General features: G+C 39.7%; 3 protein-coding genes across 17 annotated transcripts in view; 2 read left to right on the top strand and 1 right to left on the bottom strand.

Moving 5' to 3' along the window:
* Positions 1-25960, top strand: part of SLC17A3 (solute carrier family 17 member 3) — a 294893-nt gene that overhangs the window by 121927 nt on the left and 147006 nt on the right.
* Positions 1-25960, top strand: part of SLC17A1 (solute carrier family 17 member 1) — a 246272-nt gene that overhangs the window by 73320 nt on the left and 146992 nt on the right. Inside the window, exon 13 of one of the 15 annotated variants that reach the window (XM_060023428.2) lies at positions 14180-14700. The exons of 12 other annotated variants lie outside the window; for them this stretch is intronic. The gene's annotated coding sequence lies outside the window, so the exon portion shown is untranslated. Of the gene's footprint in view, positions 1-10323; positions 10663-14179; positions 14701-25960 lie in introns of those variants that run through there. 2 more of the 15 variants (XM_060023426.2, XM_060023429.2) reach the window with 2 other exon arrangements.
* Positions 12281-24097, bottom strand: LOC132432770 (probable small intestine urate exporter). The gene is given in 5 exon segments (XM_060023525.2): positions 12281-12411; positions 12414-12426; positions 13792-13882; positions 14720-14867; positions 14956-24097. Coding segments are annotated over 5 exon segments (564 nt in total). The 5' UTR covers positions 15137-24097.

The raw sequence follows: 25960 nt of genomic DNA, 5'->3' as shown, positions 1-25960 counted from the left end.
GATCTGGAATTGAACATGTCTATCAATGGTGTCTTCGTTAATAAATTTTGCAAGTGAATGGAATATAACCAGCAGCTGAAAAATATGGGATCTCATACAAATATTTTAATATAGATATTACTGAGGCCATTGTTATGAATAAGCACATAACAACACTAGGAAATATTCCATAGGTGTTAGCAAAAGTTCATCTTCTATTTCCAAGGTACAGAGTTGGGCACAGCTATGGAAGCAATCACACTACTTTATTCAGACCCTATAAATCTTACTTGTTTCTATATATTTGACCTATTTAAATACTAAAAGTTTTTAGTTTAGTTTTCAGTTTAGTTTTATACTAAAGTTTTCCATGATTGTTATTTCTATTCATTTCTGTTTATGTCCAAGCAGTCATTATTGAATATTCTGATGTTATATTACAATTTCAAAAAGATTTTGACAAGTATATCTTAATTGAAAATTTAATTTTGATTTTGTAAATTTATCAGCCTTTTCCATTTTTTGATTTTTACTCAATTGACTTTCTGATATTGCATCCTCAAATTTTATGTGTGTGCGTGCTCGTTTTAGATTCCCAGGAACACTTTTTCATAGCCTTTAAATTCCGCCTTTCTGAGTCATTTCATTTAGTGTGTGTTCCTTACAAAGTGTATATATTTGGGTTCAATAATTTCACCCATTCCGAGAGTTGTCTCCTATGTTAGCTGAGTTTAACCCAACTGCATTCATTATGTTTACAGATATACTTCATTTGCTGTCATTTTATATTCCCTTAAAACAAAGTCCTCCTCCTCCTGCCCCCTTTCCTGCCTCTAGTAATTTGGAAGGTTTATGGAATATTGTAAGTTTGGGTTGTGCTTACACTCTAATGAAATCTTTGAAAATGTGTTCATTTTCCATAACCATGCTACATTCTTTTCCTGCCAAAATATTTAACATATTCGACTTTTCTAATTACTTTTCTCTGGCTAGGACCAATTCTCTCTGAGCTTGTAATTCCCCAAGCATGGTGTGGGTAGAATTTCCTCAGTTCTCCTATTTACCTGGTTGCTGTATCCATCTTCCCATCAGTCTGCAGCTGGAGGTCTGAGAGTTTGAATCCACTTTTCAGACCCTAGGCAAGAGGACAGCTCAGGGAACACCAGCCCGGGTAATGGGGTAGTTCCGGAGACGTTTTCCTTAGCTTTGCTTTTTGTTTTGATGTGCTGATGGTTGTTTCTTCAGTCATCTGCGTCTTCAGGGCTGTCAGCCATAATCAGCGGTATTTTTCCCTGTCAGTCAAACTGACACACTGTTGCAAAGGTGATCAATCCCAACTTCCTATCTTTATTTAAGAAATTGGGGGAAAACAAGAAAGGGCTGAGTCACAGCCACGTGTTTCTCCTCCAGCCCAGAAGCCATTGCCAAAGGGCCTGGGACGCCAGAATTGCAAGTGTCCACCTGGTTCCCAGATGCCCTGGCCCTGGGGCATTACCCTCTCTTACTTCCAGAGGAATGTACCAAACTTTTGAGTCTGGTAGGCATCGTGAGTTGATTTCCAATGTCGCTTTTTCATTTGATCCCCATTGTTTTGAATTTAGCAAATAGTCCTTGTTGTTTTTGGCATGGTGTAGTGCTCTAGTCTTTGTAATTTTCTGATTTTGCTTCTTTGAATTTATTTCAGTGGGTTCCAGACATAGTAGTTGTGTAAAGGGGCATACATTCTGTCTGTGAAAGTTTGTTTAGAGCAAGGCTTCTCAACTTTTTTGTGATAGACCTCAATTCACAATATAATGCCCAGAACTCCAAAGGAGAAAGATTATAGTGAAATAGTTATCAAGGTATTTAAAAAACATATTTATGATCATATATATGCTCCTTTATTAATTCATTAAATAATGAGAACTAATTACAGATCTAATAGATCCATTGTAATTTCAAAACAGTGTTGAGCAAAACAGCATATTTTGCGATATTGGTAATAACTGTAATGACACAAGAAGGTATCTGTGATTTCTTATGCTGTCAGTCATCAGTACTGCTAATATTACTGTGGTTTGTTGCCTACATTCATAATAGATAGAAATGTTAAATTTCAGCCAGAGGTTGGGGATATAAAGATGTAATTTTTTTTCTATAAAGGTGGCAGATCCCAGATTAAGAACCCCTGCTTTCTAATATTCAACCAGATTTTAAAAAATACTTTTAAAGCATTTTTATAAGTGCTGAGAAGAGAGCTACATCGTCAGGACTTCTAGTCCTAAAGGAGATTTATGTTTTGTTGTGTGTGGTAGGGTGTGTGGGGAGGGGCGTATAGGGAAAGAAGATGAATGATATCTATAGTTTAAAAGTTAAGACAATTCCAGGTACAAATAGCCCATAAAGAACATGAAAGAGGGTAACGTGATAGAGAGAGTCCAGGAGAGCTGCTTTAGTTGCAGATATAGGACGTGACATTTGTGTTGAGACTTCAGTGATGAGAAGGAGAGCCTCATGACAATCAGGGGAAAGAGTGCTCCGAGCATCAAAAATAACCAAGGGAAGGGCCTAGAGATGGGAATGAGCTCAGTCTACCTAAGAGGGAGAGCAGAGCGCAGTGTGGTTGGAATCTAGTGAGTGACGGAAAGTGAGATTGGGAACTAGTTAAGGGCCAGATCCTGTAGAGCTTGAAGATCATGGTAAGAGCTTGGTCTGAATTTAATTCTATTTATAATTGGATCAATTAAATGCTTTTTAGGAGGGAGGTGACTTGCCTAATTAATGCTGTATAGAGATCCTCTGGCTACCTTCTAGAAAAGGGTCTCTAGGAAAACAAGAGTGGAGGCAGGGAGACCAGACTGAAGCTGTTTCAGAAGTTCATGTCAAAGATGTTTGTGGAGTGGGCTAAGATGGAGGCAGAAGGAATGGTGAGAAGCAGTTAGATGTAGACTCTGCGGGTAGAGCTGGGCAGACATGGCAGGGAGATTATGCATTGTGCAGGAGAGAGAAGAAACAAGGATGGGACCCAGATTTTGGTTTTAACAGCTAAGTGAGTAAGAAAGTACATTACACAGAACTCTCAGCATTTCATTCATGGTGTGTTGTCATACTTGCCTTTGCCACCTAACTCTTTTCCATAGCGGCAGTACCATTTTACATTTCCACAAGCAATGTGTGAGGGTTCCAATTCTCTGCATCCTTGCATTTGTTATTTCCTGTTTTGTTGTTTTATTATAGCCATCTATTGCGTTTGAAGTGGTTTTGATTTGTGTTTCTCTAATGATTTCTTTTAACATCTTTATTGGAGTATAATTGCTTTACAATGTTGTGTTAGTTTCTGCTGTATCACAAAGTGAATCAGCTATATACATATATCCCAATATCCCCTCTGTCTTGTGTCTCCCTCCCACCCTCCCTATCCCACCCCTCTAGGTGGTCACAAAGCACCAAGCTGATCTCCCTGTGCTATGTGGCTGCTTTCCACTAGCTATCTATTTTACATTTGGGAGTGTATATATGTAAATGCCACTCTCACTTCGTCCCAGCTTACCTTTCCCCCGTCTGATGTCCTCAAGTCCATTCTCTATGTCTGTGTCCTTATTCCTCTCCTGCCCCTAGGTTCTTCAAACCATTTTTACTTTTAGACTCCATATAAATGTGTTAGCATATGGTATTTGTTTTTCTCTTTCTGACTTACTTCACTCTGTATGACAGACTCTAAGTCCATCCACCTCACTACAAATAACTCAATTTCGTTTCATTTTATGGCTGAGTAATATTCCATTGTATATGTGTGCCACATCTTCTTTATCCATTCATCTGTTGATGGACACTTAGGTTGCTTCCATACCCTGGCTATTGTAAATAGAGCTGCAATGAACATTGTGGTACATGACACTTTTTGAATTACGGTTTTCTCAGGGTTTATGACCAGTAGTGGGATTGCTGGGTCATATGGTAGTTCTAGTTTTAGTTTTTTAAGAAACCTCCATTCTGTTCTCCATAGTTGCTGTATCAATTTACTTTCCCACCAACAGTGCAAGAAGGTACCCTTTTCTCCACACCCTCTCCAGCATTTACTGTTTGTAGATTTTTTGATGATGATCACTCTGACTGGTGTGAGGTGACCCCTTATTGTAGTTTTGATTTGCATTTCTCCCATGATTAGTGATGTTGAGCATCCTTTCATGTGTTTGATGACAATCCGTATATCTTCTTTGGAGAAATGTCTATTTAAGTTTTCTGCCCATTTTTTGATTGGGTTGCTTGTTCTTTTGATATTGAGCTGCATGAGCTGCTTGTAGATTTTGGAGATTAATCCTTTGTCAGTTGCCTCATTTGCACATATTTTCTCCCATTCTGAGAGTTGTCTTTCCGTCTTGTTTATGATTTCCTTTGCTGTGCAAAAGATTTTAAGTTTCATTACATCCCATTTGTTTATTTTTGTTTGTATTTCCATTTCTCTAGGAGGTGGGTCTAGAGGATCTTGCTGTGTTCTACCTATGTTTTCTTCTAAGAGTTTGATAGTGTCTGGCCTTACATTTAGGTCTTTAATCCATTTTGAGTTTATTTTTGTGTATGGTGTTAGGGAGTGTTCTAACTTCATTCTTTTACATATAGCTGTCCAGTTTTCCCAGTACCACTTATTGAAGAGGCTGTCTTTCCTCTGTTGTATATTCAGGCCTCCTTTATCAAAAATAAGGTGATCATAGGTGCATGGGTTTATCTCAGGGCTTTCTATCCTCTTCCATTGATCTATATTTCTGTTTTTGTGCCAGTATCATACTGTCTTGATTACTGTAGCTTTGTAGTATAGTCTGAAGTCTGGGAGTCTGATTCCTCCAGCTCTGTTTTTCTTTCTCAAGATTGCTTTGGCTCTTCAGGGTCTTTTGTGTTTCCATACAAATTGTGGAATTTTTGTTCTAGTTCTGTGAAAAATGTCATTGGTAGTTTGATAAGGATTGCATTGAATCTGTAGATTGCTTTGGGTAGTATAGTCATTTTCACAGTGTTGATTCTTCCAATCCAAGAATATGGTATATCTCTCCATCTGTTTGTATCATCTTTAATTTCTTTCATCAGTGTCTTATTGTTTTCTGCATACAGGTCTTTTGTTTCCCTAGGTAGGTTTATTCCTAGGTATTTTATTCTTTTTTTTCCAATGTAAATGGGAATGTTTCCTTAATTTCTCTTTCCAATTTTTCATCATTAATGTATAGGAATGCAAGAGATTTCTGTGCATTAATTTTATATCCTGCTACTTTACCAAATTCATTGATTAGTTCTAGTAGTTTTCTGGTGGCATCATTAGGGTTCACTATTTATAGTATCAGTTCATCTGTAAACAGTGACAGCTTTACTTCTTCTTTTCTGATTTGGATTCCTTTTATTTCTTTTTCTTCTCTGACTGCAGTTGCTAAAACTTCCAAAACTATGTTAAATAATAGTAATGAGAGTGCACAACCTTGTCTTCTTCCTGATCTTAGTGGAAATGGTTTCAATTTTTCACCATTGAGAATGATGTTGGCTATGGGTTTGCAATATATGGGCTTTATTATGTTGAGGTAAGTTCCCTCCAAGCCTAGTTTCTGGAGGGTTTTTTTTTTTATCATAAATGGGTGTTGGATTTTGTTGCAAGTTTTTCTGCATCTATTGAGATGATCATATGGTTTTTCTCCACTTTGTTAATATGGTTTATCACATTGATTGATTTTCATATATTGATGAATCCTTGCATTCCTGGGATAAATCCCATTTGATCCTGGTGTATGATCCTTTTAATGTGCTGTTGGATTCTGCTTGCTAGTATTTTGTTGAGGATTTTTGCATCTATGTTCATCAGTGATATTGGCCTGTAGTTTTCTTTCTTTGTGATATCTTTGTCTGGTTTTGGTATCAGGGTTATGGTGGCCTTGTAGAATGAGTTTGGGAGTGTTCCTCCCTCTGCTATATTTTGGAAGAGTTTGAGAAGGACAGTTGTTGTCTCTTCTTTAAATGTTTGATAGAATTCAACTGTGAAGCCATCTGGTCCTGGGCTTTTGTTTGTTGGAAGATTTTTAATCACAATCTCAATTTCAGTGCTTGTGATTCATCTGTTTATATTTACTATTTCTTCCTGGTTCAGTCTCAGAAGGTTGTGCTTTTCTAAGAATTTTCCCATTTCTCCCAGGTTGTCCAATTTATTGGCATATAGTTGCTTGTAGTAATCTCTCATGATCCTTTGTATATCTGCAGTGTCAGTTGTTACTTCTCCATTTTCATTTCTAATTCTACTGATTTGAGTCTTCTCCCTTTTTTTCTTGATGAGTCTGGCTAATGGTTTATCAGTTTTTTTTATCTTCTCAAAGAACCAGCTTTTAGTTTTATTGATCTTTGCTATTGTTTCATTCAAGTCTTTTTCCTTTATTTCTGATCTGATCTTTATGATTTCTTTCTTTCTGCTAACTTTGGAATTTTTTTGTTCTTCTTTCTCTAATTGCTTTAGGTGTAAGGTTAGGTTGTTTGAGATGTTTCTTGTTTCTTGAGGTAGGATTGTATTGCTGTAAACTTCCATCTTAGAACTGCTTTTGCTGCATCCCGTTGGTTTTGGGTCATTGTGCTTTCTTTGTCATTTGTTTCTGGTACTTTTTGATGTCCTCTTTGATTTCTTCAGTGATCTCTTGGTTATTTAGTAGTGTATTGTTTAGCCTCCATGTGTTTGTATTTTTTACAGATTTTTTTTCCTGTAATTGATATCTAGTCTCATAGCATTGTGATTAGAAAAGACTTGATATGATTTCAATTTTCTTAAATTTACCAAGGCTTGATTTGTGACCTAAGATATGATCCATCCTGGAGAATGTTCCATGAGCACTTGAGAAGAAAGTGTATTCTGTTGTTTTTGGATGGAATGTCCTATGAATATCAATTAAATCCATCTTGTTTAATGTGTCATTTAAAGCTTGTGTGTCTTTATTTTTTTTCATTTTGGATGCTCTGTCCATCGGTGAAAGTGGGGTGTTAAAGTCCCCTGCTATGATTGTGTTACTGTTGATTTCCCCTTTTATGGCTGTTAACATTTGCCTTATGTATTGAGGTGCCCCTATGTTGGGTGCATAAATATTTACAATTGTTATATCATCTTCTTGATCATTATGTAGTGTCTTTCTTTGTCTCTTGTAATAGTCTTTATTTTGAAGTCTATTTTGTCTGATATGAGAATTGCTGCTCCAGCTTTCTTCTGATTTCCATTTGGATGGAATATCTTTTTCCATCCCCTCACTTTCAGTCTGTATGTGTCCCTAGGTCTGAACTGGTTCTCTTGTAGACAGCATATATACAGGTCTTGTTTTTGTATCCATTCAGCCAGTCTACGTCTTTCGGTTGGAGCATTTTATCCATTTACATTTAAGGTAATTATTGATATGTACGTTCCTATGACCATTTTCTTAATTGTTTTGGGTTTGTTATTGTAGGTCTTTTTCTTCTCTTGTGTCTCCTGCCTAGAGAAGTTCCTTTAGCGTTTGTTGTAAAGCTGGTTTGGTGGTGCTGAATTCTCTTAGCTTTTGCTTGTCTGTAAAGGTTTTATTTTCTCCACCAAATCTGAATGAGATCCTTGCTGGGTAGAGTAATCTTGCTTGTAGGTTTTCCCTTTTCATCACTTTAAATATGTCCTGCCACTCCTTTCTGGCTTGTAGAGTTTCTGCTGAAAGATCAGCTGTTAACCTTATGGGGATTCCCTCATATGTTATTTGTTGTTTTTCCCTTGCTGCTTTTAATATTTTTTTCTTTGTATTTTATTTTTCATAGTTTGATTAATATGTGTCTTGGTGTGTTTCTCCTTGGATTTATCCTGTATGGGACTCTCTGTGTTTCCTGGACTTGATTAACTATTTCCTTTCCCATATTAGGGAAGTTTTCGACTATAATCTCTTCAAATATTTTCTCAGTCTCTTTCTTTTTCTCTTCTTCTTCTGGGACCCCTATAATTCGAATGTTGGTGTGTTTAATGTTGTCCCAGAGGTCTCTGAGACTGCCCTCAATTCTTTTCTATCTTTTTTCTTTATTCTGCTCTGTGCTAGTTATTTCCACTCTTTTATCTTCCAGGTCACTTATCCGTTCTTCTGCCTCAGTTATTCTGCTATTGATTCCTACTAGAGAATTTTTAATTTCACTTATTGTGTTGTTCACCATTGTTTGTTTGCTCTTTAGTTCTTCTAGGTCCTTGTTAAAAGTTTCTTGTATTTTCTCTGTTCTATTTCCAAGATTTGGATCATCTTTACCATCATTACTCTGAATTCATTTTTAGGTAGACTTCCTATTTCCTCTTCATTTGTTTGGTCTGGTGGGTTTTTACTTTACTCCTTCAACTGCTGTGCATTTCTCTGTCTTCTCATTTTGTTTAACTTACTATCTTTGGGATCTCCTTTTCACAGGCTGCAGGTTCGTACTTTCCATTGTTTTTGGTATCTGCCCCCAGTGGGTGAGGTTGGTTCAGTGGGTTTTGTAGGTTTTCTGGTGGAGTGGACTGGTGCCTGTGTTCTGGTGGATGAGGCTGGATCTTGTCTTTCTGGTAGGCAGGACCACGTCTGGTTGTGTGTTTTGGGGTGTCTGTGAACTTATTATGATTTTAGGCAGCGTCTCTGCTAATGGGTTGGGTTTTGTTCCTGTCTTGCTAGTTGTTTGGCATAGGGTGTCCAGCACTGGAGGTTGCTGGTCGTTGAGTGGAGCTGGGTCTTAGCATTGAGATGGAGATCTCTGGGAGAGCTCCCACTGATTGATATTACATGGGGCCAGGAGGTCTCTGGTGGTCCAACGTTCTGAACTCTGCTCTCCCACTTCAAGGTTCAGGCCTGATACCCAGCCGGAGCACCAAGACCCTGTCAGCCACACAGCATACCTCCTCACTGAGCCCAGGAATAGTTGATCTCTGCTAAGTGACCTGATGCGAGTTGTCCTGATGCCTCTCTTACCCAAACTCAGAGGCAGAGCACCACTTGGATGAGCATGGGAAGGAAAGTCACGCAGACCAAGCCCTGACCTTTGCTGCAGCCTTCACAGGAAGGCCTGGCGCCTGGGCACTGCTGGTTCAGAAGTGGCTCATTTTAATACACTCTGGCCTAAAGTTACAGCTGGTTTCTAGAAAGGGGACAAAAAACACCACCTCCCTAATGATTAATTATGGTGAACATCTTTTCATTGCATATTGGTCATATTTATATCTTCTTCAAAAAAATGTTTATTCAAGTTTTGCCCATTTTTTAATTGGGTTGTTTGTCTTTTTGTTGTTGAGTTTATATATTCTATATATAAGACCCTTATCAGATATGTGACTTGCACATAGTTTCTCCCGTTCAGAGGTTTTCTTTTCACTTTCTTGATAGTGTTCTTTGCCACACAAAAGTTTTTAATATTTATGAAGTCTACTTTATCAATTTTTTTTGTTGCTTATGCTTTTGGTGTTTTATCTAAGAAACCGTTGCCAAGTCTGAGGTTGTGAAGGATTTACCCTTATGTTCTCTTCAAAGAATTTTATTAGTTTAGCTCTTACATTTAGATCTTTGATCTATTTTTATCTAGTTTAATTTTTGTAAATGGTGTGAACTAAAGGTCCAGATTCATTCTTTAGAATGTAGCTATCCAGTTATCCCAGGACAATTTGTTAAAAAGACTATTCTTTCCCCATTGAATGGTCTTGGCATGTTTGTCAAAAATCAGTTGACCATAGACACTTTCGTTTATTTCTGGACTCAGTTTGATACCACTGATCTATTTATTTATCCTTATGCTAATACAACTCTGTCTTGATTACTGTTGCTTTGTAGAGAGCTTTGAAGTGTGAGTCCTTGAACTTGGTTCTTCTTTTTCAAGAATGTTTTGGCTATTCTAGGTCCCTTACAATTCTGTATTAATTTTGGAATCAGCTTGTCAAGAGAAATTGCTTGGATTCTGATAGAAATTTCATTAAATCTATGGCTCAATTTCAGGAGTTTTGCCATTTTAACAGTACTGAAGTCTTCCACTCCTTGAACGTCAATTCTTTTCATTCATTTAGATCTTCTCTCATTTCTTTCAACAATGTTTTATACTTTTCAGAGTATAAGTCTTACATTTCTATTGTTAATTTTATTCCTAAATATATTCTTTTTTATGCTGCTTTAAATGAAATTAGTTTAATTTTTGGATTGTCCATTGCAAGTATATAGAAATATGACTGATTTATGTATATCAATCTTGTATCCTGAAACCTTGCTGAACTCATTTATTATTCAAATAGTTTTTTAGTGGTTCTTTACAATTTCTATATAGAAGATTATGCCATCTGTGAATATAGTTTTATTTCTTCTCTTCCAGCCTAAGTGACTTTTATTTCTTTTTCTTGCCTAGATGCCCTGCCTAGAACCTCTACTAGGAGGTTGAATAGAAATGGCAAGAGTGGACATCCTTGTCTTGTTCTTGATCTTATAGGGAAAACACACATTTAAAATTTTTTTCAAAACCTTTCTCTAACTCCACTCTCCTGAGGCTTTTACTTTTATGTAATCCTAAATTGTTTTAGAACCATATGACTTTTTAAAAATCACATCCTGAGCAATATCTGTGAGGTACCCTAACACCCCACGTTGGAATTTCATGTCTGTTATATATGGCCACCTACAGCAAGTCTTCAATGTAACATCATCATACACCCTGTTACAAAATTAGTCACCGTAAATTTGGCCGGATACAGGCCATCCTAGAAAAGAGGAAACAGATAAATCTTTATTTCTTCCCATGGACTATGTGCACTTAAAGCAGTGACATGTTGGTGAGAGATGTCAACTTTTTTCTCAGTCTTGGGTGAAATACCTGTGTCGCATAGTATTTTCCCTCCTGTGGATAAAACGCATCATGGTTTCTTACGTTAAAGGAATGTTTATATTCAGCTAACACGTAGAAACACATGTGGGGGTACTTACCGGTAGTTATTAGGCAACGTAAGTGACTGTTTCTACTGGGAAACCCAGAAAATGTCTGTTTGTGTGAATGGCATGTTTTAGTGTGTCTTCCTCATCACTGCCCCAGATAGGCTCCTGTACTGATACCCAAATTAAGCACCTTGGCCACTTCCCCTTTTTAGGTTTTGGAGAACATTACATCAGATGAGTTGATCTGGACACCTGCTAACCAGGTGAAGCTGGGTTTCAGTCCAGTTTGCCAGATAGCACTGTCCCAATTGCCACAGGTTTTGGTAGCTTGTTCTTTGAAAGGACTGGGAATGTTTCTGAGCAGAACCAGAGTGTGTGGTTGGTGGAGGATCACAAAAAGAAGTTTCATTTTCTTAGTAACAAATATTTACAAAGAATGGGAATTTGGTCAAGTACAAAAAGTGTGCCTTGTGGATGCTGCGGATAAAATGTATTCCTATTAGGGAGAGCAGCAATATCAAACTACCTGAGTCCCAAACCCCAGGAGTGTGCAGTGTTTTTATTTTCAGGATACAGCATAGGTATAGAGCAAATGGTGGATGGTTTCATACCACGTGCTTGGACCTAGCAAGATATTGGAATTGTTCAGACCTCTCACTCAGAGACTTTTGAGAGTAAGAACGAGTAAATTGCACCATTTTTATGTCAAGAGATGAGGATAAAATTGAGGATAAAATTGCACCATTTTTATGTCAAGAGATGAAATGTAACAAATGCCTAGGATAAACTAATTGGGACAAAGAAAACAACTTGAAAAAATATACTAAGCCAGACTATTCCTTCGAACTGTTGTAAAGCTTTCTTATCATCACTGGGTATCAGGACTCAGTGACATTTATGTGTGCTTTTTTCTTTCTCTACAAAACTTAGTGTAAAACAGAGCACTAGGAGAGCCTGGGTCTGAACTCCTTATTGAGGGGGAGAGGGACCAGCACACAAGCTGGGACTGAGGGGCAGTCACCAGCCCAAGGAAGAAGATGGCATGGAGATTCCTAGGAGGCCAGTCCCCACCCCCAGCCCCTGCCACCATGCACACCCTGTGGGCATCTCTTTTGTCCATGTATTGTTTGTAACAAGTAACACATCTGAATTTTAAATTTGGGTTTATTTGTCTTCCACTCTGCATTAGTTGCCTTATAAATGATTGTTAAATAAACCGAAAGCAAGCACAAGAAGATAAAATTTTATTCTAAGACTTTACGAAAGAGCCTTTCCATAATTTGCAACACTCACTCCTCCATGTCCTAGGTGTATGGGCCAGTGGAAAATCTGAGATTTCTGTACTTTAAGGACAGCCCATTTTGGGGTAGAACTGTAAGTCAGGGGAATGTCCATGAGGGCAAACAGTGAACAACTAAGCACTGGCATCTAATTCGTCACTCGGTTTGCTCAGAAGCGGGTGCACCTCTACCTTTAGCCCAGTTCTGCACCTCTGCTTGGCCAAAGATGAGGTAGAAAAACAGGCCTGCTATGTTCACAGCAGCTGAAAGCAAGAAGACATTCCTCAACTGAACTCTGAGTCCTGGAGGCAGGAAACTACAAGTTATTAACAGTCTCCTAGTTCTTGTCCCTCCTGGTTCAGAAAGGCTTTGGCACCATATTCTACCACCCTCATCCCCAACTCTGCCCCGCATTACATGTTCCTGGTTGTTCTTAGAATATGCAGGTACATTTCCGGTGCATTCTGCCTTCATAGGCAGAATGGCCTTTCCCTCTGCTGGAATATTCCTCCCCTCAAGTAGTCATTTCTCTCGCCCATGTACTTGCTTCCCATAAATATTACTTTTTCAATGAGACTTCCTCGGCCACCCTACTTAAAACTGAAATCCCACCCCCTCTTATGTGCCCAATTCTCCTCTCCGGCCCTACTCTTTTCTTAGCACTTACCACCAATCACTATACCATGTTTTCGTTTAGTTTGTTAGTTTTCTATCGGTTTCTTTCCTACCGACTTCACAAGGGCAGGGACTTCTGTTGGTTTTATTCACTTAAACAGTGCATTGCACATGCTAATGTTCATTGCATATATGTCGAATGAATGAAGAGATAAATGAGTGAGTGAGTGAGTAATAAGGGAAACGAGCAGTTTGAGAATTTCCGTTGTAAACAGTGTTAGTCAGTGGCTGGAAGAGAACTGAAGCTTCAAAAAAAAAAGGACTTGGTGTCAAAAAGAATACCCTTTCTTTGTTATTCTCCATTCATTTTCCTGGCTTACTGGTGGAAACCACAGGAAACTTAAAGAATGATAGTCATGTGAATGTCATATGTATGTTTCTTCACATAAAGTCTGTATCAATCCGATTCTTATGAAATTGTCATCAGATGAATTTGTTTATTCTGACAACTTTAAATGCATCTCCCAGGATGGAAGGCTGTATGAATGTAAAAACACCATGTAAGCAATACCGGGCAGAGGAATTTATGTACTAACCACTGATGAGCATACCTGTAATGTACAGGTTGCTCCTTCGCTCTGTCATTCACTCATCCACTCAGCATCTCGTTCATTTGTTCTATAAATATTTGTTGGGTTCCTACATAGGGTGACCAACTCTTTCCAGATTGCCTGGAACTTTCAAGGTTTTAGTGTTGAAAGTCCCACATCCCAGGAAACCCCTCAGCCCCAGCCAATCAGAATGGTTGGCCGTTCTATACTTCACAAGAAGGGTCATGATTATTGCTAGAAAATGTGATGATTAGCACGAGAAACTCATTCTAAGAACTCATAAAGCATAAACTCATACAATAGAGCATTCTCCTTCACTCCATACCCTGAACATGTGGTAATTTTTCTGCATGAGCTGAGCCTAGGGTCAGAATGAGAGGCTGGATGATCTTTTGAGGTGACTCTTGTGAATATCATAATCATCAGAACATTTGGCCTTACATGACTGATAAAAAATCCGGCAACTGTGGGAGAGATGGCTCCCACTATGTAAGAAAAGGTCTGTGATAGTCCCCTGAGTAAGGCACTGTACCTGCGAGAGAGAAAGTGTGAGAAAACAATATTCCTCTGTAAGCAAAGGGTTAATCTCAGCTGATCTGTTGCAACTCTATGATTATCTCTGGGGATTGCTGGAGTTGTGCTGACCCTTTGTCAAATCTGAATGAAATGTACTGACTAGTGATGAGTCTAATCCAGTGCTAGGATCTGGGATTTCCAAGGGGTCACCTGCACTACCTTGTCAACGTTCATTATACAAAAGGTACAGATGGATGGTTGGCAGCTGGTTTATATGTTCTCTTGTCTTCTGCTGTGGAGCCTGATCTTTCAGCCTTGCTTTTAGGTATAAAAGACCTCCCATTGGATGAGACATTGGCTTCCCTGAGACCAAGGTGTCTCCCATGTAATTTGGTGGTTCATTACCTGAAGATGAAATGTGTCCTATTGACTGTGAACGGTCCATGGATGGTCCCTGGGAGCTATATTTGGAAGTCTCAGTCATCTGGTATTTACCTATATCAGAGGTGAATGTTTCTCCTGCTATCCTGTATCCTCTACCTTTATTAAAGCCTTACATGAGCACGCCCTCTGAAGTTTACGAGTCCTTTCAGTGATCCAGCCCTGTGTAACTGCTGCATTCCCCAACAGAAAGAAATTGGTGTGAGTCTCCCACAGTTGAACTGTGAGTGTGGCCACTGACTTCTCCTGTTTTCATCTGGAAAAACTAAGTTCACAGAGGTTGACTAGCTTTGGGTCCCTTCCAGGAATTATTTGGATGTACGACTGGTGCTGAAATTTCCTGTGACCCATTGCATGTGTCACATTTTACCCATGTGTCAGAGCAGCTTTAGGGATGATCACAGGTCCCTACCGAAGAGCAATATCCATGAAGTTGACAAGGGCTCCTGATTGGCTGAGGCTTTTGGTAGCAGAAGACAGTATCAAGAAGGCCATGGTGGCACTGAAACTGGATCTGACCCAGAAAAGGGACACGAAGAACGCAGATGGGAGGAGAACCCCTGGGGCAGGAGAACAAACACAGTGAATAGGAAGCTTCCCTGAGCATCCCACATCCACCCCCCCTCCCATGTCTACCTTGGTTCTTACCTATGGCAGTGAAGAGTTTCCTGATGGTATTGAGTCTGAGGATTTTTCTGGAGAGGAGAAAATCTGCCAGTAGAGCTCCAGGGACAATGCAGATACAGGCAGAAACAAACGGCAGGGCTGACAGCATCCCACTCTGAGAACCAGAGCTGAGGTGAGGTGCATGCCTCACTACACCCACCATGACACAGATTGACCCCTGGGTGGACTGTCTACATCTATAGCTTTCCTTTTATATACACATCACCTTTAATATGAATTTCTGGAATGAGCCAATATAATTTTAGTGCCTGAGGAAAAATATGCATACAGTTCAATTTGAAAAAAAAATGGACCAATGCTGTCTTCATATATAAGGATCATGTAGAAATAGATATTAAAGGAACAAAAGCCAGTAGAAAAATAGTCAAAGGATATGAATGGACCATTTACAGAAAAAGAAAAATAAGTGATTTCTAAGCATATTAAAAGGTATCCACCCTCATAATAGTAAAACTACTGTGAGATACCAATTTATCAAACTGCCAGAAGTGCAACAGTTTTGTGACGTGATCTGTGGTGATGCCAGGGGTATCAGGTACTTCCAAATATTATCAATGCCCAATGGAGGGCAATTTGACAATAAATATAAAAGTTTATAGAGGAGATAGATCAAGATAGTGGAGTAAGATGACGCGGAGCTCACCTCACCCCATGAAACATCAAAAATACATCTACACGTGGAGCAATTCTCACTGAAAACAAACTGGAGACTGGCAGAAAGATTCTTATACAACCAAGTCTGTAAGAAAGTTTCGCATGTAATTGGGTAGAAGGGAGAGAAGTGATCAGATCGAGACCTACACCCCTGGGAGGGTACACAGAAGAGGAGGGGGAATTACACAGGCTCAGAGATCCTCCCTGGGGAGTGAGTGGTGAGAACCACTGAGCACTACGCCATAGGGTCTGGCACCAGGAGGACACGTCCCCTTAGCTGATTCGAAAAACTGGGATTGATAGCAGGACTATAACGAACCAAGACTCCGCTCATGAAGAGCAGGCACAAGCTGGCTTACTCCCAAAAAAAGGCAGAGGAAGCAGATCGAAACTGACAGGGACTCTGGCTGGTTTCCCACCACTGCCTAACACACACCCCAGCCTGAGCAGAGCACCTGCTCCAGCCCCTCTTGCTCCCAGTGCAGCTCCACACTGGAGAGAGGGCTGCCATGGCTGAGAGGAGTATGCAGTTGTGAGGGAAAGAGGTAGCTCAGACTTAGCACAGCATCTGGACATTGCTGGTGCCTATGAAGGCAGAAGATCAGGAGCTGTCCAGGACTCCGACTAGTGCCGGCACTACCACGGTCTGCACTCCAACCCATACCAAGCACCCACTCCAGCTCCTCTTGCTCCAGTGCTGTTCCCCTCTGGGTGAGTGTGCCTGTGCTGGGAGGGGGGAGAGCACACACTCAGAGGGAATGGAGCCAGATCAGACCAACCCTCAGGTCTTCTGACCCAGCATCGTGGAACCCACCCCCACCCTGATAGTGTGGTGTTGCCCACCAAACCGAGGAGAAGCCCTGGCTCACAACTGGCTCTTGCTCTAGCCCTTCTACTTCCAGCCCTACCTCCTACCCTGGTGATAGCTGCTAGCACACCACTGGGGAAGAGAGACTTATGCTCAACGTCAGATGTAGCTGTGCCACCAAAGACACTGGGCACAGACTGCACAGGGATGCTTCCATACAAGGACACCCCTTCAATTCCAGGATAGCTAAATGTTTCACCTAATTTCATAGAGACAGAGAAAGTTAAGCAAAATGAAGAGATAGAGAAATTTAATTCAAAGGAAAGGACAAGAGAAAACCCCTGAAAAAACAAGTAATGAAACAGAAATAATGTACCAGATAAGAGTTCAAAGTATTAGTAATAAGAATGCTAACTAAATTAAAGAGTAGATGAACACAGTGATAATTTTAATAAGGAAATAGAAAACATATAACAGCCAGCCAGAACCCAAGAATACAATAACTGAAATGAAAAACACAATCAAAGGAATTAACAGCTGACTAGGTGATACAAAAGAATACATATGTGACCTGGAAGATAGAATAATGGAAATTGCCCAATCAGAGCTGCAAAAAGAAAAACAGAAGAGTTTAAGAGATCTCTAGGATAACATTAAGCAAACCATGATTTGCACTATAGGAGTCCCAGAAGGAGAAGAGAGAGAGAGAGAGACAGGTCAAAAATGTATTTGATAAAATTATGGCTGAAAACTTCCCAAACCTGCAGAAAGAAACAGATATCCAGGTACAGGAAGCACAGAGGGACCCAAACAAGATGAACCTAAACAGACCTACACCAAGACATATCATAATTAAAATGGAAAAATTAAAGATAAAAAGAGAATTCTAAAGGCAGCAAGAGAAAAACAGTCATATACAAGGGAACCCCCATAAGACTATCAGCTGATTTTTCTGCAGAAACTTTGCAGGCCAGAGGTAGTGGCATGATATATTTAAAGTGCTGAAAAGGAAAAACCTGCAACTAGGATACTCTACCCAGCAAGATGATCATTTAGAATTGAAGGAGAGATAAAGAATTTCTCAGACAAGCAAAAACTAAAAGAGTTAATCAATACCAAACGTACCCAAAATGTAATGTTAAAGGGTCATCTCTAAGTGGAAAAGAAAAGGCTACAACAAGAAGTAAGAATCTATAGGAAAGCAAAAATCCCACTAGTAAAAGAAAATAGACAGTAAAGACTGGCTCAACTACTTAAATAGGCTAGCATGAAGATTAAAAGACAAAAAAATTGTAATATCAACTATAAATACAATGAACAGTGAAGGGATAAACATGAAGATGTAAAATATGACATCAAAACACAAAACATGGAGGAGGGGAGTAAAAAATGTAGATCTTTTAGAAGGTGTTTGAACTTAAATGACTACCAGTTTAAAACAAGTAGATATAAGTAAATATACATGAACCTCATAGTAACCACAAATTAGAAACCTACAATAGATACAAAAAAAATGAGAGAAAGGAACACAAGGATACCACTTAAAAAATCATCAAACCACAAGGGAATAAACGAAAAGAAAAAGGAACAGAAAAGAACTATAAAAACAATCAGAAAACAAGAAACAAAATGACAATAAGGACATACCTACCAATAATCACTTAAAATGTCAATGGACTAAATGCTCTAATCAAAAGACCTAAGGTGGCTAATTGAATTAAAAAACAAGACCCATCTGTATGCTGCCCACAAAGACTCACTTCAGAGCTAAAAACACATACAGATTGAAAGTGAGGGGATGGAAAAAGACATTTCATGCAAATGGAAATGACAAAAAATGGGGGGTAGCAATACTCATATCAGACAAAATAGACTTTAAAACAGTTTATAACAAAAGACAAAGAAGGGCATTATATAATGATAAAGGAATCAATACAAGAAGATACAACACTTTCTAACATATATGGACCTAATATAGGAGCACCTAAATATATAAAGCAAATATTAACAGACATAAAGGGAGAAATTGACAATGATATAATAATAGTAGGAGACTTTAATACCTCACTTACATCAATGGACAGGTAATTCAGACAGAAAATCAATAAGGAAACAGTGGTCTTAAATGACACAACAGACCAGTTGGACTTACAGGACATTCCATCCAAAACCAGCAGAATACACATTCTTTTCAAGTGCACATGGAATGTTCTCCAGAATGGATCACATGCCAGGTTACAAAAGAAGTTTCAACAAACTTAAGAGGATAGCAATTATATCTGGCATTTGTTCCAACCACAATGGTATGAAACTAGAAATCAATTACAGGAAGAAAAATGGGAAAAACATAAACATGTGGAGACTAAAGAACATGCTACTTAAAAAAAAAAAAAGGTCAGTGAAGACATCAAAGAGGACATAAGAAATACCTTGAGACAAATGAAAATGGAAACACAGTACTCCAAAATCTATGGGATGCAGCAAAAGCAGTTAGTTTATGGCAGTAGAGGCCTTCCTCAAGAAACAAGAAAAATCTCAAACTCTGGTATTTGAAAGAGAAAGCAAAAAGCCCAAAGTCAGCAGAAGCAAGGAAATAATAAAAATCAGAGAGGAAATAAATAAAACATAGACCAAAAATAAATAAATAGCTATAGAAAAGATCAGTGAAACCAAGACTTGGTTTTCTGAAACGGTAAACAAACTTGATAAACCTTTAACCAAGATCATCAAGAAGAAAAGAGAGAGGATCCAAATAAAATAAGAAATGAAAGAGGAAAAATACCACCCAATACCACAGAGATACAAAAAAAATCATAAGAGAATACTATGAACAGTTATATGTCAACAATTTGGACAACCTAGAAGAAATAGATAATTTCTAGAAACATACATGACTGAACCAAAAATAGACACTCTGAACAGACCAATCACTGGTAGTGAAATTGAATTCATAATTTAAAATATAGCTCCCAGTAACAAAAGTCCCAGACCAAATGGCTTCAGAGGGGAGTTCTACCAAACATTAAAGAAGAGCTCATACCTATCTTTCTCAAACTATTCCAAAAACTGGGAGAGGGGAGAATACTCCCAAATTCATTCTATGAGACCACCAGTACCCTATACCAAAATCAGACAAAGACACTACAAAAAAAATTATAGGCCAATATCTCTGATGAATATAGAAGCAAGTATCCTCAACAAAATATTAGCAAACCAAATTCAACAATATATAAAAAGGATCATACCCCCATGATAAAGTGATTTATTCCAGGAAGGCAAGGATGGTTCAATGTTCACAAATCAATCTATGTGAGACATCATATTAACAGAAGGAAGGAGAAAATCACATAATCATCTCAATAGATGCAGAAAAAAGCATGTGACAAAACTTAATATCCATTCATGGTAAAAACTTCCATCAAAATTGGAACATGGGCTTCCCTGGTGGCGCAGTGGTTGAGAGTCCGCCTGCCGATGCAGGGGACACAGGTTCGTGCCCCGGTCCGGGAGGATCCCACATGCCGCGGAGCGGCTAGGCCCGTGAGCCATGGCCGCTGAGCCTGCACGTCCGGAGCCTGTGCTCTGCAATGGGAGAGGCCACAACAGTGAGAGGCCCGCATAATCCAAAAAAAAAAAATTGGAACATAACATAATAAAGGCTGAGAAAACAGGGCAGATTGGGGACAGGAATGAGAGTAAGATTTTTTACTCTTTTACTGTTTATATATATTTTTTAAATGTTGATCCCTGTTTTTTTCAATTCAACTCCTAAATTAAATTGCCATTAAAGAAAATGCAAGGAAAGAAGGCCATTCTTTGTTGTATGTAACCCAAACAATGAAAAGGATTTCACTGTCAACGGGTCCGAGATGTTTATTTTACATATGAGTAAACATATGTTGAATAAGACTTCTAGGAGGAGAAAATAAAGAGAATTGAGGACAGGCAATACTTTTAAAAATATTGAATAGGACTCCTTCAGAATAGATGAAACATAAGATTTCTCAGATTCAAGAATTACAAAGAGTGTCAAGCCAAAGAAATGAAATGAAATTTACACCTAGACATATCATAAGGCTGCAGTATATGTATACTGCAGGATACAAAAAGCACAGGCCTTATTTTTAATAATAGATACCATTAAAGGTCATTGACGAAAGGGGAGAAATCCATTTCAGTATGATATCAGACAGGGGAGAGGTGTTTCTTAAACTTCTTCAAAATAATTTTAAAAAGACAAAATATAGGAAAATGGGTAAAGAGCAGGTAACTATCAGAAGAATAGATAAATACAGATGAAGAATGAACAGTGGGAAATGCAGTCTGCCTTACTATAGAGGAAGGCCATGGATATCAAAGGAACCATATCATACTATCTCTTACCCATCAACCTTCATAAATATTTAAAAGACTTTTATCACCAAGTTTAGGCAGAAGTGTGAGTAATAAGCTGTTATTTATGGTGGTCAAACTGCATTCCTTCTACCGATATTGCTGCTTCACGGTGTCTGCACAGCCGCACAGAGTATGTCCCAAGACACTCCTTGTAGCAGCAATATTTGTAAAAGTAAAAAATCAGGAACAACTAATGATCATTAATATTTAAATAGTTAAGTAAATACATGTAAATTTTAGAATACAGCAGTCAAAAAGAATTAATTGGATCTATATTAAAAAGCATATAAAGATTTAACAGACATTAAGTGGAAAAAGTACATTGTAGAATAGTTAAGTATAAGATAATAAGTAAAACATACATAATATTCCATTATGTAATTTATATGTTATAAATGAATAGAAAATTTACAATGCTGAGAGAGTGACAGCTCTCGTCTACATTGTCCTGAGCTCTGGTTTTAAAATTAAGATGCATGAATCTGGCAACACGGGTCATCTGTATATAAGGGAATGCAGAGGACCACTCCCTTGGGGAGGGATGGCCACGGGGGGATTTAATTCTATCTATGGTGTTTAAATGTGTTACAGCAATAATGTATTTGTGAATTATTACTGTGATTAAAAAACACATTTACAATTGCAACAACAGAAAGCTGTCACAAAAACTGGGGTCACAATGTGTGGAATCTTTCATTCTGACACCTTCAGAAATTGTGTGCACCTGTGTACGTGTGCGGTAACGTGTCTAAGTGTAAATGGATGTTCAAATAGCACTCTTCTGACTCCAATTTGATTGAACATATCCTATTCTGAGAGGAAAACAATACATGTTGCCTTTATTCCAAAACGGTGGGAAAGACTGGAGAAGGAGGAGGCTGCTGAGCCCACTTCAAGGGCACAAACTGACTGAGATGAAGAAGCTGAGAGGGTTTCTCTAGAGGTAGTTGCTGGTATGCTCCGTCTCTTATTCACCCTGCCTTCATGAAAGAGGGGAAGTGGGTGCCGCCCCTCACCTCAAGTCAAACGATAGCTGCTGCCTGCAAAGGGGTCGCCCAGAGATTGACTTATGTCCCCTGGAGTTTGTGTGTGTGCATGCCGGTGTGTATGTGTGAGAGAGAGAAGGGGACTGATGAGTGACACAGGCCTTAGAATCTAAGGCCATGGGGCTGTGACTCTTGGCCTGAGGCCGCAGAGCAGAGAAGGGCCCACAGCACACTGAGAGGTCAGGAGACCTCCCACAGCAGCAGGTGCAAAGACGCCTGGACAGAGACCTGCAGGTTCCTTCTGAACCAGATACGGATGATTCAGGAGAGGTCCGGTTTACAGCCTTTTAAAATCCTGCCCAGGAGAACTGTCTAGAGGGGCCACATACCCCAAAAAAGGTGGGGTGGACTGCAGGATGCCCAGCAGGTGAGGGAGGAACAGTAAGGGCTGAGCAGTGGACACGCATCACCTGTGACATGGGGGAGACTGATGGGTGTCCCCAGTGGGGAACTCTCCAAAAGATCAGCACTGAACATCCACCCAAGCCCAGAGAGCCCCAATGCCAGATCACAAGAGTCCCAGTCAAAACCCACACTTCCGGCCTCTTATCCACCAACCCATACCTCCGTAAGCGCCAGCCCTAGAAGGATCAGACGCCTCAGCTAGCAAGAGGGGCGAGGGGAGGAGCTGACGGAGAAGGGAATAAGAAGCCAAACCAAATCATCCACCACACCCCTCCCCAATCAGACCCAAGCTGGAGGCGGGAGAAGCTCTAATTTTAGATAAAATTTGGAGTTTTATCCTTTTCATCAGACTGCAGCTATTAATTATAACATGAGATTATTTGGAGGCTGAAAATAACCAATGGACTTTTCACTCTCTGAAAGTGATCAGAAAAGTTATGGGGCTGAGCAGATATAAAGGGAAGTGAGGGCAGGGCAGGAGTTGCTGGTAAAGTAAAATTTCGAATTTCTCTCTATGGAGTACTACTTTTATTAACATAAGAGCAAGTATATATCTGATTTTTTGATGATTTGTTTTTAAGTATAAGTGCAAACATTGCATAATGTCTGTGCATGTCACAACTACAGTTGGTAGTGGTTAACTAACAGAACAGTTGCCTGATTACGTCATTCAAAAGCACAGATGTTGGAGACCAAGGAGCCCTCCAGTCCACACTGAAATTCAGAAACAAACTGAAAGTTGAATTGAAATCCAAATCATTGTTCATTGGCAAAATAGAGTGGCTCTGCTAACTGAGAAGAAACCTGTCACAAGAAGGGACTGAATATCCCGCTGTATAAGTAATTTACTTATCATGTCTGTCTCCACCTTAGGGCAATTAGTTTAATTGACTAATTGCCCTAGGGTTATTAGCAGTCACAGAACTGAAGACATAGCTTTCAGAGTAACATTTTCCCCCAAGGGTTACACCTATAAGGACTCTTCTAGTGTACCAGTGCCTAAGAGTTCACTGACCACTTGTTCCTTCATTGATTCAGTAAATATTTGTTGAGCCAATAAGTGGAATGTTCTGCTACCTTAGCCCTTTCTCTTGCATTTGTGACTGAAGGACTCCATTCTCATTAAATTTCCTCTCTCTATACTTATTATTACAGAAGCACTTGCTAGTTTTTCTGGCAACCAGCAATAATGCCAGCATACTGTCCACACCAGCATCCCTTACCCTATACCAGCTTTGTCCCAACTTCTATTGCCTTGTTAACTCCAGCAAAGTCTCCAGGAGGGGCACAAAATGAAAAGAAAGAGGAATGACATTTGCTATGAAGAAAAGGAGAGTAGCAGTGACAGTGACTTAGTAACTAGCATCTGGTGAAGAGGGCAACTACTTTGCCAAATCTAACTACTTTACCTGGTTGTGTGAGAAAGTTACATGTGAGCTGAAATGGGAATGATGAGAAAGAGGCAGCTGTGAGCCAGAGCATTCCAGGCAAAGGAACCAGCAAGTCTGTCCAATGTAGCCAGTGCAGAGTGAGTGAGGAGGTTAATGGTGGGAGATGAGATCAAAGTGGTGGTCAGGGCCACACCATGAAGGGTCCTATGGGGTGGATAAGGGGACTGGATTTCCATTGGCTGCCGTGGGGTGCGTGGTCTACAAGGTCCAAGACTAGGACCCAAGAAACTGGAGAAGAGGCTGTCGTAGTCACCCATTGAAGGGTTGATGGTGTCTGGGCTAGGCTGTCGTGGTTCAAAAGACAAGACTGGGAATCTGTTTTAGAGCTAGACCCAAGAAGAATTGCTGATAAGGTGGAGAGTGGGATGAGAAAAGAGGCGGGGGGGGGGGGCGATTTTTGGAGACTTCTAGATTTATGGCTTGAGCAAATGAGTGAATGGTAGTGTGCTCAATGGAGGTGGGGAAATGAGCGAGAAGGGAGCAGGTTTCCAGAAGAAAAACAAGAGTTTCATTTTTGGACATGTTGGGTTTGAGATGCCTGTTAGACCCAGAAGAGAAGATTGCCAAGTAGGCATTGTGTCTATGAGTTGGTAGCTTGGGACAGAGGGCCCAGGTAGAAATATAAATTTGAAAGTCATCAGCCCTATTTATTTAGAGACCAGGTAAATGAGGAAGAACCAGCAAAGAAATTGGGCCATTCATTCTTCTATCAATTTCCTGGCAGTTTCTCTGGCCAAGATTATTTCTGTGTCTATGACCTTTGCATTAAGTATACCCTGCTCTTCCGCCATTGATTAGTTCACTGTAGAATGAGACTTTTCTCTAAGGTACCATGCAGAGTTATTAATAACTCAAACGTTATCTCCATCTGGTCTCAGCACTGAGCATTTCTTCCATATAAGAACAGTTCATGGCTCTTATTCATAGCCCCAGAATAAAAGTTCTCTGCCCCAAACTCTTCACTCACTACCTACTTCCCAAAGCCATGTGGGATTTCATTTTGTTTTACTCTTCCCCCTACATAAATTAATTGGAAAGGTCTAGTCTGTTTTGCTTATTTGATGTTTTAGCCCCGAAGAAAATCTCCCTTTGCCGAATATACACTTACTGTCTCACCATAGATGTGATCAATGTCTTCTTTTTTAATTAATGTGTCCCACAGAAACAAGCCCAGTTTAGGAATCTTAAGCTGGCCATCTAGCCTAATGCCAATAAATGGGTGATATTAACCCTAAAAAGCATAATTTAAAATTGTTGGTTTATCTCCAGGTCTCTGTAGCCATCCTTTTGGATAATTTTGTTCCCTGGAGTTCTGGGGCTCTGGTTTCTCTTAGGAAAAGGTGACATCTTCTCTCACTACTCAGAATTATCTCAGGAAAGAAGAGGTCTCTTCCCCATTCCAACAATCTCTACCCCAAAACAGCAAATTAAGCTCCTCTCTATGGGAAAACCCATTCCCATCATCTCAAAAGCAGAATATTAAAGAGCAAAAGATTGAAGGCTAACCTGAGGGAGGTGCAGTGCAGGGTCCTCATTCCATTCAAATAAATTTCTCTAAACGTCTCCAAATTTCCTAGTCTTCAGGAGGTAAATGATTACCCCAAACCTTTAGCATCTATGTTACCAAAGGGGAGAATTTTATTGGCTTAATGGTTTAATTTTTAACTTCACTTTCATTGTCTCACTGACAAGTACATCGAGCTCATTAAATCTTCCTCATGCTTCAAGCCCAGATGAGGCCAATGCCGTCTTCCCTGATCTCCCATTTGGAATTGATGCCCCCTTCTTGTAGGAAGCTGACAGCCCATGCTCCTTGTTTAAGCACTGGGGTCTGTCAGCGTTATTATATTCTTCATGAGGATGAGCTATGTCTTGTCCCTTTTTGGTCCTCTCCCCATTATCCTCCTGTTTAATACAACTGGGCTCTCCACAGAGTGGAGACTTAATATATTTTGGTTAACTTGAATGATTTTTTTTTTCGGTTCGCGGGCCTCTCACTGTTGTGGCCCCTCCTGTTGCGGAGCACAGGCTCCGGACGCGCAGGCTCAGCGGCCATGACTCACGGGCCCAGCCGCTCCGCGGCATGTGGGATCTTCCCCGACCGGGGCACGAACCCGTGTCCCCTGAATCGGCAGGCGGACCCTCAACCACTGCGCCACCAGGGAAGCCCAACTTGAATGATTTTTGTGGTTTTCTGATTATACCTA

The sequence above is a fragment of the Delphinus delphis genome, chromosome 10, assembly GCF_949987515.2.
Source record: "Delphinus delphis chromosome 10, mDelDel1.2, whole genome shotgun sequence".
In the NCBI taxonomy this organism is placed as follows: domain Eukaryota; kingdom Metazoa; phylum Chordata; class Mammalia; order Artiodactyla; family Delphinidae; genus Delphinus; species Delphinus delphis.
Note: the sequence above shows the minus strand (reverse complement) of the source record. Positions and strands in the feature narration are given on the sequence as shown.